The 11,199-nt window shown below is 46.5% G+C and overlaps 1 protein-coding gene across 1 annotated transcript; it reads right to left on the bottom strand.

Annotated features, from left to right (window-relative positions):
* Nucleotides 1-540: 540 nt before the first annotated feature.
* plpp1b (phospholipid phosphatase 1b) lies at nucleotides 541-7,155 on the bottom strand. Its single transcript, XM_026188513.1, has 7 exons — nucleotides 7,020-7,155; nucleotides 6,648-6,835; nucleotides 4,260-4,411; nucleotides 3,880-4,160; nucleotides 1,794-1,851; nucleotides 1,524-1,700; nucleotides 541-1,436 (listed from the first exon to the last, which is right to left on the bottom strand). Exons 1-7 carry the CDS (start codon nucleotides 7,043-7,045, stop codon nucleotides 1,311-1,313), a joined length of 1,008 nt encoding a protein of 335 aa, XP_026044298.1. The 5' UTR covers nucleotides 7,046-7,155; the 3' UTR covers nucleotides 541-1,310.
* Nucleotides 7,156-11,199: the final 4,044 nt, after the last annotated feature.

The following is an 11,199-nucleotide window of genomic DNA, read 5'->3' as shown; positions in this document are numbered from 1 at the left end:
TGTGTGTTCTACTGCTATTACTGAGTGCTAAAGAACTAGCTAGCATGCAGGTAATTAAATCAGGTTGATGGGATTTCAACTCTAAAGAACATTCTTACCTCAGTCATTTGCAACCACGGGTGACAAATGTGTAGTGATAGTCTGCCTGTTAGCATGCTTACTGGTGCTTACCCTATATATATCCACATATCCATAACATCACTTGGAAAACAAGTATCCTTTGATAAAATCCTCTACATTTGCATACTTGCGGTTTAAAAGGTCACCTAAACTAAATGACAAGCCAAGCCAGTGTTTTGTATTAATAACTTTTAGGTTTTAGTGCAGATTCAAATTTTCCAAATCATCATCACTCTATTCCTTCCCTCTTTTTCAGTCCTTTTATTTTCCCACGACATTAAATTAGCTACTCTGCAGCAGCAAATTAGTCTAGTTTTGTAAAATAAATAAATAAATTCCCAAGTCACTAGTTACTTGCATTATATCTACTCTGTATTTTTGAATAGATAAGGCATAAAAGGATTAGCTTATTTTCTTTGATTCAAAGTAGCAAAATGACATTTTCTTTATTATTTGTCTCATTTCTTCCCAGTATTGGAAACGGTACTTTTAAAAGCTTAAATGTGGACAGAAACATAGCAATTTATACAATCTATAAAAGAAACCAAAAAAAGTCAATAAACTGTATTTTACATAGATTAAATTATATCGGGGAAATTACTTAACAGCAGGTAGCAGCAAAACTCTAAGGCAAAAATAAACATAAGATGAGCACAAGATTTCTCAGTTCACTCTATTTTAAGGGCAGTCTTGGTTTTCTTATTCACAGGTTTCAGGCCGCTAAACGCCTGCTTGCAGTGCACACACAGACACTCTTTATATTCTGGGCAAAAGGAATTCCATTCATTCATGATGCATTAAACCAATACGCAAGAGTAACCACATTTCCAGAAGCTCACACTGTAAATTAAAACATAAAAATAACTTAAACTCAACATGCTGTGTTTTGTTTTACGGCTGCATAATAAACAGCATTATGTTGGATTTAACTAAAACTCGCCAGGAAGTCATGCTTCTTTTGCGATGCAAGTCTCATCCTCTGTAGTGCATTTTCTTCCTGTGACCAAAGTTTCATGGCTACACTAGGTAGCAGCTAAAGCCTGCAGGCTGTTGCAATGGCTACTGCATGGTGGCAAAACGTGTTCAAGACATGCACACAAAAAACGGACAACAATTTAAAATAAATTCTTCAGTTCCATGGATTTAAAGGATAGAGGTCCCCACACTGTATTGTCTGTTGGGCCTCATGTTCACTCAGTGCTGCCATAGTGGTTCCCATTGGAAGGGTTGTCCTGTAAACTGGCATGTGAGGCTTCTTCCTCCTGTGTCACCACTGGCTCCACTGGTTGTGAAAAGAAGTTTGCGACACAGAAAACCTGCAGGAAACGTGAGAAAGTTAGTACTCTAGTATTGTAACTGTACTAGAACTGTATTTAAAAAAAGAATAATAACATGAAACTTACTGTTAGAACAGCCACTATACCGCCCTGCAGAAGGCCAGCGAACACATCACTCCAGTGATGTTTGTAATCGGACACCCGAGATAGACCCACATACACTGCAGTAGCAATCAGGAAAAACTGAATGGTGGGACGCAAAAGCCTCGCCCATTGTGACCTCAGCCGGGCTTGAATGTATAGCTACAGTAGCAAGAGAGCAAATACCAAAGATTTTAGTATCTCCTCTTTAACAAAGCAACAAATCAGTTTGTATTAAAGACAATATATACTTACAACAAGGAACAGCATGCAGTACATAGAGAAGGATGAATGACCAGAGTAGAAGGACAGTCTACAATAAATAAACGAGAAATTGAAATTTAGAAGAAGAAAAAGAAAAAAAAAAAAAAATCAGCCTTTTATGTTTAAGTCCTTCTGTCATAATCAGTGTCTAAAACTGTCCTGTTGTACACCATCCATCCATCTTCTTCCGCTTTATCCGGGGCCGGGTCGCGGGGGCAGCAGCCTAAGCAGAGAAGCCCAGACCTCCCTCTCCCCAGGCACCTCCTCCATCTTATCCGGGGGAACACCAAGGCCAGCCGAGAGATAATCTCTCCAGCGTGTCCTGGGTCTGTCCCAGGGCCTCCTCCCGGTGGGACATGCCCGGAACACCTCACACAGGAGGCATCCTTGTCAGATGCCCGAACCACCTCAGCTGGCTCCTTTCGATGTGGAGGAGCAGCGGCTCTACTCTGAGCCCCTCCCGGATGGCTGAGCTTCTCACCCCATCTCTAAGGGAGAGGCCAGCCACCCTTCGGAGGAAGCTCATTTCCGCCGCTTGTATCCGCGATCTCGTTCTTTCGGTCACAACATACAGCTCGTGGCCATAGGTGAGGGTATGGACGTAGATCGACCGGTAAATTGAGAACTTTGCTTTTACACTCAGCTCCCTCTTCACCATGACGGACCGGTGCAGCGTCTGCATTACTGCGGCCGCAGCACCAATCAGTCTGTCGATCTCCAGCTCCCTTCTCCCATCACTCGCAAACAAGACCCCGAGATACTTGAACTCCTCCACTTGAGGCAGGAACTCATCCCCGACCCGGAGTGGGCACTCCACCCTTTTCCGGCTGAGAACCATGGCCTCAGATTTGGAGGTGCTGATCCTCATTCCCGCTGCTTCAGACTCGGCTGCAAACCGTTCCAGTGCGAGCTGGAGGCCCTCACCCGATGAAGCCAACAGAACCACATCATCCGCAAAGAGCAGAGATGAGATTCTGAGGCCACCGAAGTGAAAGCCCTCCACTACTTGGCTGCGCCTAGAAATCCTGTCCATAAAAATTATGAACAGAATCGGTGACAAAGGGCAGCCCTGGCGGAGCCCATCACCCACCGGGAACGAGTCCGACTTATTGCCGGCAATGTGAACCAAGCTCTTGCAACGGTTGTACAGGGATCGAATGGCCCGTAGCAATGGGCCAGACACCCCATACTCCCGCAGCACCTCCCACAGGACACCCCGAGGGACACGGTCGAATGCCTTCTCCAAGTCCACAAAATACATGTAGACTGGTTGGGCAAACTCCCATGCACCCTCAAGTACCCTTGAGAGGATAAAGAGCTGGTCCAGTGTTCCGCGACCAGGACGAAAACTGCATTGTTCCTCCTGTATCTGAGGTTCAACTAGCGGACGAACTGTCCTTTCCAGCACCCTGGCATAGACTTTCCCGGGGAGGCTGAGGAGTGTGATCCCCCTATATATGACTCCTTTCTTATTGTTGGGGATTTTAATATTCATGTGTGCTGTCCAGATAAGCCTATGGTTAAAGACTTTTTGAATCTTACCGATTCTTTTAATTTAGTTCGATGTGTGTCTGCACCCACGCAACAGTGTGGCCACACTCTCAATCTGGTTTTAGCCCACTTATTGCCTGTTTTTAATCTGAAAGTCTCCGGCCACCAGACGCTCGCCCTCGGGCACCCTCCCCGGGCCTTTCAGTCCGCCAGGGCCTCCGCTCCTGGGCAGGGTTTACCTGGGCAGGGTAAACTGTTCCCTCGATGTTTTTCTCATAAGGGTCGTCTGAATCGCTCTTTGTCTGGTCCCTCACCCAGGACCAATTTGCCATGGGAGACCCTACCAGGGGGCAAAAGCCCCCAGACAACATAGCCCCTGGGATCCCTGGGACACACAAACCCCTCGGTAGCGATTCACGGAGAGGCTGTTGTACACAGTAATTATTATTAATGTGGGTGTATTTCATATCTCACTTGTAAACAGCAAATGCTAAACAGTACAAAAAATTATAGGGCAAATGCACTGCAACAATCACACCACATTAAATCAAATAGGTTTCATTTGGTTTGTGCTCAGGATCTTTACCTGGCTTCATCCACCAGAAATTCATCCCCGCTGCAGGTGAAGTTCACGATGTATCCACCAGCTTTGCAGTTGATACGATCCCACACTGGGTTGCATACAGCCAGGAAGTTTGGCCTCAAACGACCAATGGAGTATTTGGCTATGTCCGTCAGAGACTGGCTGGCAGCAGCTCCAAACACGTAGCTCCCCACAGCTTTGTAAAGACATGAAATATACTTGGTCCCCAAAGACTGGTTCCTGACGCGTGACAGGTAAACAGAAAGGCACTCTCCACATACGATCTGAGGAAAAAGATCCAAAGTGGGGGGAAAAAATAGTCACACATGTTGACCAAAGGCAAAATAAGAGGCTTTGGTTGTAGAAGAATACTCCTGACTTACTACAATCAGTGTGAAGGGGATCATGACTCCTCCCAGCAGCTGGTAGGATATGGTGTCCTCTTTGAGCGGGTACCTGATGGACTCATCGTTACAGAAGAAACCCCGTTTGAAAGGGCTGTGTTTCGGGGTAAGGATAAAAAATGGAAGCCCAACTAAAAATAAAATGGAGCAAATGGAACAATTTCAGGTTTCAGCTCATCTTATGTCATTAATATTTGCAATGCTGCTGCTATACAATGCTTTAAAAAGTGTGATGATTCAGACACAGGAAACATGATCTGTCTGGATCACACAGAAAATCTTTCTTCTCAAAGAGACACTTTCAACACTTCTTCATTGTGAGATTTCCCTTTGTACTCCTCCCAAAAAGGGCATACTATTTCATAATTAACTGCCCGAGGCCTTGAATTACTGCAAAAACATTTTTTCAAAAAGTAACCAGGCAAATCTGTGAATATACAGCAGGAAGACAATTTTTATTGGCACGTAAGTCACATGTTTAGCGTTAAACACTTAACCCATCATGTTAATCTGTACAGAGAACACCATAACATATGAAACGTGCTCTGACTTGTGCCCTTCCCTTCCCCTGTGGCTTCTTTAGACATTACAAAACTGCACCGTCTCTTGGCTAAACTGAAAACAGTATTGCAATAACAGGTATATTTCCAAACGTGAAGACTGAGGAATCATTGGTATTAATGCTTTTAGGCTAAATGACCAAATATAGAGTCACTGAAGCACAAAGTAAATCGTTCTGAAATCCTGAATAAACTTGAACTTACTGTTCAGGACATATGAGGTATAATCGTGCAGAAATTTTAATTACGCAGATCAAACAATAAAATAAGGAACCAGTTCATTAACTAGTTTGTTCATTTTCTGTCTTCTTTGTTGACATCAGGTTGAAATCTGTTCAAAAGTACAGTACAGTTTAAAAGTGTACTGTTTTGTTTTCATTTTAGTTAGTTAGTACAAACATCTTAATCTTTGTCAGGGATTTATATGGTCCCCTGGCCATATGGTCCCCTGCTCAACCAGTCAGCTAAACTGGCATCCCCACCATCGTGAACTTTAGAGCTTAACATGCTAAATTGGACCTGGAGAGTCTAAGAGTCTAAGCTCTTGGATTTTGGGAGAATTTTCACAGTTTGACATAAAGGTGAATTTGTCAGAAGCTCCACTTCACTCCAAGACTTGAGCAATGTGTCTACATACAGCTGATTGCTCCAGAGCAGCAGAATGACAAAACTTCTGCTTTTAAAGATAAAGACTTAAAGCTCACACTTGCTGATGAGCAATTAATCAAGTGCATTTCACTAGCAGCACAAGGCCGCTACTTACCATCTTAATTCCTAGGAAGCAGCAAGGGTGTAGTTAGTTTTTCACAGGCCTGCATGTAGTCTAGATATATAAGACTATATGACCATAATACGCTATATGTTATTTCAGAGATGAACACTGTACATCTGTTTGTTTGATAACTGTAAAAAAAAAAAATTTTTTTTTTAAAATCTGTAATCAGTGCACAGAGTTGTTCAGTCCTACTTTTAACACAGCATTCAAATGCTGCTTATACAATGATGCATCCAGTATTGTTACTGTTTTGCATGGATACTTTTACAGCAGTACACCTTAAATGCAGGTATTAAACTCATTTCACGTAAATAAATGGATTTCAACATTTCTTTCAATTATAAGTTCTGTTTAAGAATTAAAAACAGGGTAAAAATCAGAGACTCAGTTTTTCCAGTCTGACTGGTGCCAGCTCCAAAACAAAACAAGCAATGAGATGTACGACTCAGCATTGCACAGTCAACCACAAGACCCTGACTAAGCAGTGAAGCAGGAGTTCCTTGTAATCACAGGGAAGGGCTTGAGTGTCTGCCTGTATCTGTCCTTATCAAACACGGCAACTATCAAACTGAAGTGAGTGTCCCAGATACAAGGTTCAAGGCTTTTACAGCTATCACTAAAACTCCAGTCATTGTCTTTTATTGCATGATTACCTCAACACTGTCGGATCCCTTTCGCAGACGTGCACCAGGCTCTGTGCTATGATTACATTTCAAACAGTGGGCTAAAAATACGGCTTTGCTCGGGAAACACAAACAGGGTGGGACGTTATCGCCCTTTTTCCATCTTCCTGCCAGGTTACCTAAACCTCAAGCCTTCCCATGAGCATTTACATAATATATATCCATACCATTTGAATAGATTTGCTTTGACATCAACTTTATCTAACGTCTCTCTGACAGATCACTCCTTTAAATTCAGTTTGATGTAAAAACAAATACTACGAAACAACTTTTTTGTTAGATATTGGTAGCCGATGAATAAACAGTTTAAAAGATGTCTTCAGGTTGGGACAGAATTTGATTTACATACCCAGGATAAGACACGCGATATCCAGCGCGATGAGAGGGATTCCCGTGGATTCAAACATGTTGCTCCTTCTTGCTCTGGGGGTTTCTGCCTTTAGAATAAATGGACAGTCCCGACTGTCTCGGCTGCTGATCGGCCGTCGGCTACTTTTTGGAGTGACGAGATGCAGTCTATCTGCTGCACATGTCTCGCTACTCAGTCCAGAAAATTAAAACACACCAGGGTCATTATCCTGGAACTGCCAAAGAGCTTCTAAATCTACCGGGGAGGTAAAATATACTCTGGGAGTTTTTAAAAAAGGAAGAAGAAGAAGACACTTAACTAAAGGCTAAATCTAATCTAAAAACACCACCACACACGTGACGAGCCTCTCACCCTTTGAGCTGCTCACAAACCATCATAACTCAGCGGGATTTCTTCTGCTCATAATACCCTCCAGCCCCCGATGAAATATTACCGGTGACGCTGTGACACAAGCGCCTCTCTCCAGTTGTGATTAAAGATGCCTTCACTGACAGCTGGGAAAATATGCAATTTCGCTTGATCCGCCATTCAGGCCTACCGATACATAATAATCGAATTCGGCTATTTTAACGACAATTTAAGTGGATAATTAATCAGCACATAAATAATGTTTGTAATAATGTTCCTCCCCTCCTGTTTTTAGGAGTTTTTTGAGGGGCTTGAGACTTAAATCGCAACAAAAACCAATAGAGATGAAAGTTTGTTTAACCGGTTTTAGGGTTGTTTAATGCAAATCTGTACAGTTCCAACTGGTGACAGGTTATTTACTTAATTAACAGGATATCAAAATAAGTAAAAATATACAGACAGGCGCAAACAGACTAAAGTCCTGTTAAGTTAAGAAAACACCATGAGGAGTTTAGAATCTCTTTTTGCCCTTGGAAACATTTTGTTGAATTTCCGAAGGATGCCTGAAGGCAGCACTCAACGTGGAAGCGGTAATAGGAATCTTAGACCTATGGCGTGCCTGTGCTCTCTGCGCCAGTCATGGGCCGATACAGAGCTGCTCCTCCCTCAGGAGCTGTAATGAGGTTTCAACGCCACTGCTATTAATAGGAGAGAGCTTCCGTGGGCCTAATCGGTCAAACATATTGATCTGATGCAGCAGGGTTTATCCTAGTATTCCTCCTCTGTGCGTTTAAGGGTCTGTGAGTTGAATCACCCTACTTCTCCCTTGATTTGCGATCTCAGTAAATCCTTTTCCTGGTGAATTTATCGTTTCGGTCCTTAGTTTTAAGTATTTTTTACTACAGCATGATGTTCATTTCTTAAATTGTGGTTCCAAGAAGAGTAAAACTGATCAGATTATGGTTTCATGAACCAGCAGGTGACCCTGCTGCTTCAGGGAGCTTCCTCGGGTTGAGTATGTGTAGCAAGCATTTGAAAGAGAACCAAAGCACATTTCCTGTTGGATCAAAACATGGGAAATACTTCTTCCTCGAACATACAGTGTTGTACTGTTTGCCTTGTTTAGTGTTTTGGGGTTTTCCTGGAAAACTGCAGGGAGCTTTAGGGATAGTTTTTGCCTCTTCATTTCCCTTACTCACTTTCAGGAGTTGGGGAGGACCCAGAACCAAAATTGCTTCTTAAATAGGAACTTTGCAAAGTTAAAATAGACCTGTTCTGTTAAATGACGAGAGGAGCGGGGAAAAAAAGACAGCATAGGCGACTCCTGATGAAACACTCAATGCGTCATGGGAATCCCCCAGCAGCCCAGACCTATTGCAGCATAACTAAGGGAGGATTCAGGGTCACCCGATCCAGCCCCAAATAAAAGTTTTGTCAAAAAGGACAGTTTTTGTCATGGTCCTGGGCCATGTTGGCCCAGTGTTCTTAGTTTTCTTGTATGTTTGTATTTTGTTCCTTATTTAGGCCATGTTTTCTGAGTTGCCCTGTTGTGTTGTTCCCTAAGTGTTTTCCCTTCATGGCTTTTACCCCTGTGTGCCCCTCTGTGTATATGTGAGCCCTCGTCTTTCCTTATGTTTTATTCCATGTTTCCCCTGCCCATTATGTCCAAGTTCTCCCCGTGCTCTCCCCCCCGTGTGCCCTGTGTATTTATGAGCCCTCGTCTCCCTTTGTGGTTGTTTCATGTTTCCCCAGCCCGTTATGTCTGTGTTTTCCCCGTGCTCTCTCTCCTCCTGTCTGAACCTCTGTGCACTTCCTGTTTACTTTGTGACTCTCACGCCCGTACATGTCATGTTCAGTTCACCCCGCCCTGTCTCGTTATGATTATCAGTGTCAACTGTGTTCCCCGTGTGTTCCCACTTTCCTCGTTAACCCTCTGTGTATTTCTGTCTGCGTCTCCCTCTGTTCGGCGTGACGTCGTCCCTCATGCTGTGTGTGGATCTCCCTGTGTGTGCTTAGTTTATGGTTTCCCAGTTTAGTCTAGTTTGTATGTTTGTTCTACCAGCAAATAAAGCTGTGTTTTGAGTTCACCTCCCCGAGTCTGTGAGTCCTGCATTTTGGGTCCAACTCCTGCCTGCCGCACAGCGATTCATGACAGTACGACGTCACCACAACATGGACCCAGCAGACTTACCCGGGGAGAGCGATCTGATACGTGTCCAACGCCTAGTCGAGTGGATAACCCACACTTCCAATACAAGGGCAAAGATTGTGGGGATAAATGCTATCGAAGCAATCCTCAAAGGAAATTCTCATCTCCGCCAGGTCAGAGGATGTTTGGACTTATTGGCCAATTTGAATGAAGCCCGGGAGGCGGCGCGAACTCGGGAAATATCAGACTTGGCCCAGCAGCAACAGACAACAGCCACCCTGGAGCAGCCGCGTCAGTTTCACCGGCCGGATGTGGTTTTGCCCGGCCCTTTGGAGCCATCTGCGGGGAAGAAGCGTCGATCACGCCGCGGGCGCGCCACCCCACAGCCGGACGTTCGGATTTTTACATCGCCGGCTGTGGTGAATAAGGACTCTTTTTCTGTGTCGAACCGTGGGACTATTCGTTCAGGGGTTGTGTTTTGTGCTACGGATGGTTATGTGAACAGTTTATTAGCTGCCCAGCCTCCTGAAGCTCTCTTAGCTGCCCAGCCTCCTGAAGCTCTCTTAGCTGCCCAGCCTCCTGAAGCTCTCTTAGCTGCCCAGCCTCCTGAAGCTCTCTTAGCTGCCCAGCTACAAGCTGTGTCTCCTGTGTCCCCGCTAGCACAGTCATTAACTCCACCACAAGCTCCATTTTCACCTCTACCATCGCTTCAGTCATCAGTTCGGTCTGCCACTCAGTCGCCCTTAGCTCCATCATCCACACTACCACCTGTTTCTCTTCCACCACAACCGTCACTACACCCAGCCATTCAGGCTGCTACTCAGTCAGTCATTCAACCCATAGCCCTGCCATTAAGGCACTCTGTAGCCGAGCCATTAGCCGCCCGACCCGCAGCCACTTCAGCCACTCCTCCACCCGTCACACCTCCACTACAACCATCACTGCAGTCTCTAGCGCAGTCTCCTGCAGCTCTGCTTTCCCCAGTGCAGCCTCCAGTGTCCCCCAGTGCAGCCTCCAGTGTCCCCCAGTGCAGCCTCCAGTGTCCCCCAGTGCAGCCTCCAGTGTCCCCCAGTGCAGCCTCCAGTGTCCCCCAGTGCAGCCTCCTTTAGCACAGTCACCCACTCAACCACCAGCACCACAACCGTCACTACCTCTAGTTCATTCCCCTGTGAAGTCATTAACTCCACCACCTACTCCACTCTCACCACCACCGTTACTACAGACATCAGTTCAGTCCCCTGTGCAGTCATTTACTTCTCCACCGTTAGCAGCTCAGGTCCCCGTGTGTCCAGCAGCTCAGGTCCCCGTGTGTCCAGCAGCTCAGGTCCCCGTGTGTCCAGCAGCTCAGCTCGCACCTGAACCTTTGGCCCAGTTCCCCATAGCAGTGCAGTTTTCTAGCCAGCTTAACGTTGAGCCCGGGGTCCCAATTCTCTCTGGCTCTACATCGGCTCCTGCTGGAAGCTCGGATGAGCTCATCCAGCACTCCGCGGCTCCCGTGTCGCCATCTACCTCGTCCGCTGGGGGTTCCAGTGAGCCCAGCCAGCACCTCCTCGTCTCCGCTGGAGGGTCCGAGGGGCCCGTTCAGCCTCCTGTCTCCGCTGGAGGGTCCGAGGGACCCGTCCAGCCTCACGCCTCGTCAGCTGGAGGGTCCGAGGGGCCCGTTCAGCCTCACGCCGCATCAGCTGGAGGGCCCGAGGAGCCTGTCCAGCCGCCACCTGCGACCGCCTCGTCGTCGCCTGGTCCGGCTGCATCCGCCTGTGCTTCTGCTACGCCTGGGCCGGCCTCTGCCTGTGCTTCTGCTACGCCTGGGCCAGCCTCTGCCTGTGCTTCTGCTACGCCTGGGCCGGCCTGTGCTTCTGCTACGCCTGGGCCGGCCTGTGCTTCTGCTACGCCTGGGCCGGCCTGTGCTTCTGCTACGCCTGGGCCGGCCTCCGAGTCTTCGTCCTCGCCTGGGCCGGCCTCCGAGTCTTCGTCCTCGCCTGGTCCGGCCTCCGAGTCTTCGTCCTCGCCTGGTCCGGCCTCCGAGTCTTCGTC

This window comes from Astatotilapia calliptera, chromosome 12 (assembly GCF_900246225.1).
Source record: "Astatotilapia calliptera chromosome 12, fAstCal1.2, whole genome shotgun sequence".
NCBI classification, from domain to species: domain Eukaryota; kingdom Metazoa; phylum Chordata; class Actinopteri; order Cichliformes; family Cichlidae; genus Astatotilapia; species Astatotilapia calliptera.
The sequence above is the reverse complement of the archived record's forward strand: the minus strand, read 5'-3'. Positions and strand labels throughout refer to the sequence as shown.

Bases quoted from the DNA above. Each gene is read 5' to 3' on its own strand.
- plpp1b (XM_026188513.1), bottom strand. From the start codon at position 7,045: ATGATGGTTTGTGAGCAGCTCAAAGG. The intron at 1,852-3,879 runs GTAAAGATCCTG...TATTTATTGTAG, and splicing joins TTTCTGGTGGATGAAGCCAG to ACTGTCCTTCTACTCTGGTC. The intron at 1,701-1,793 runs GTAAGTATATAT...TTGCTACTGTAG, and splicing joins ACTGCATGCTGTTCCTTGTT to CTATACATTCAAGCCCGGCT.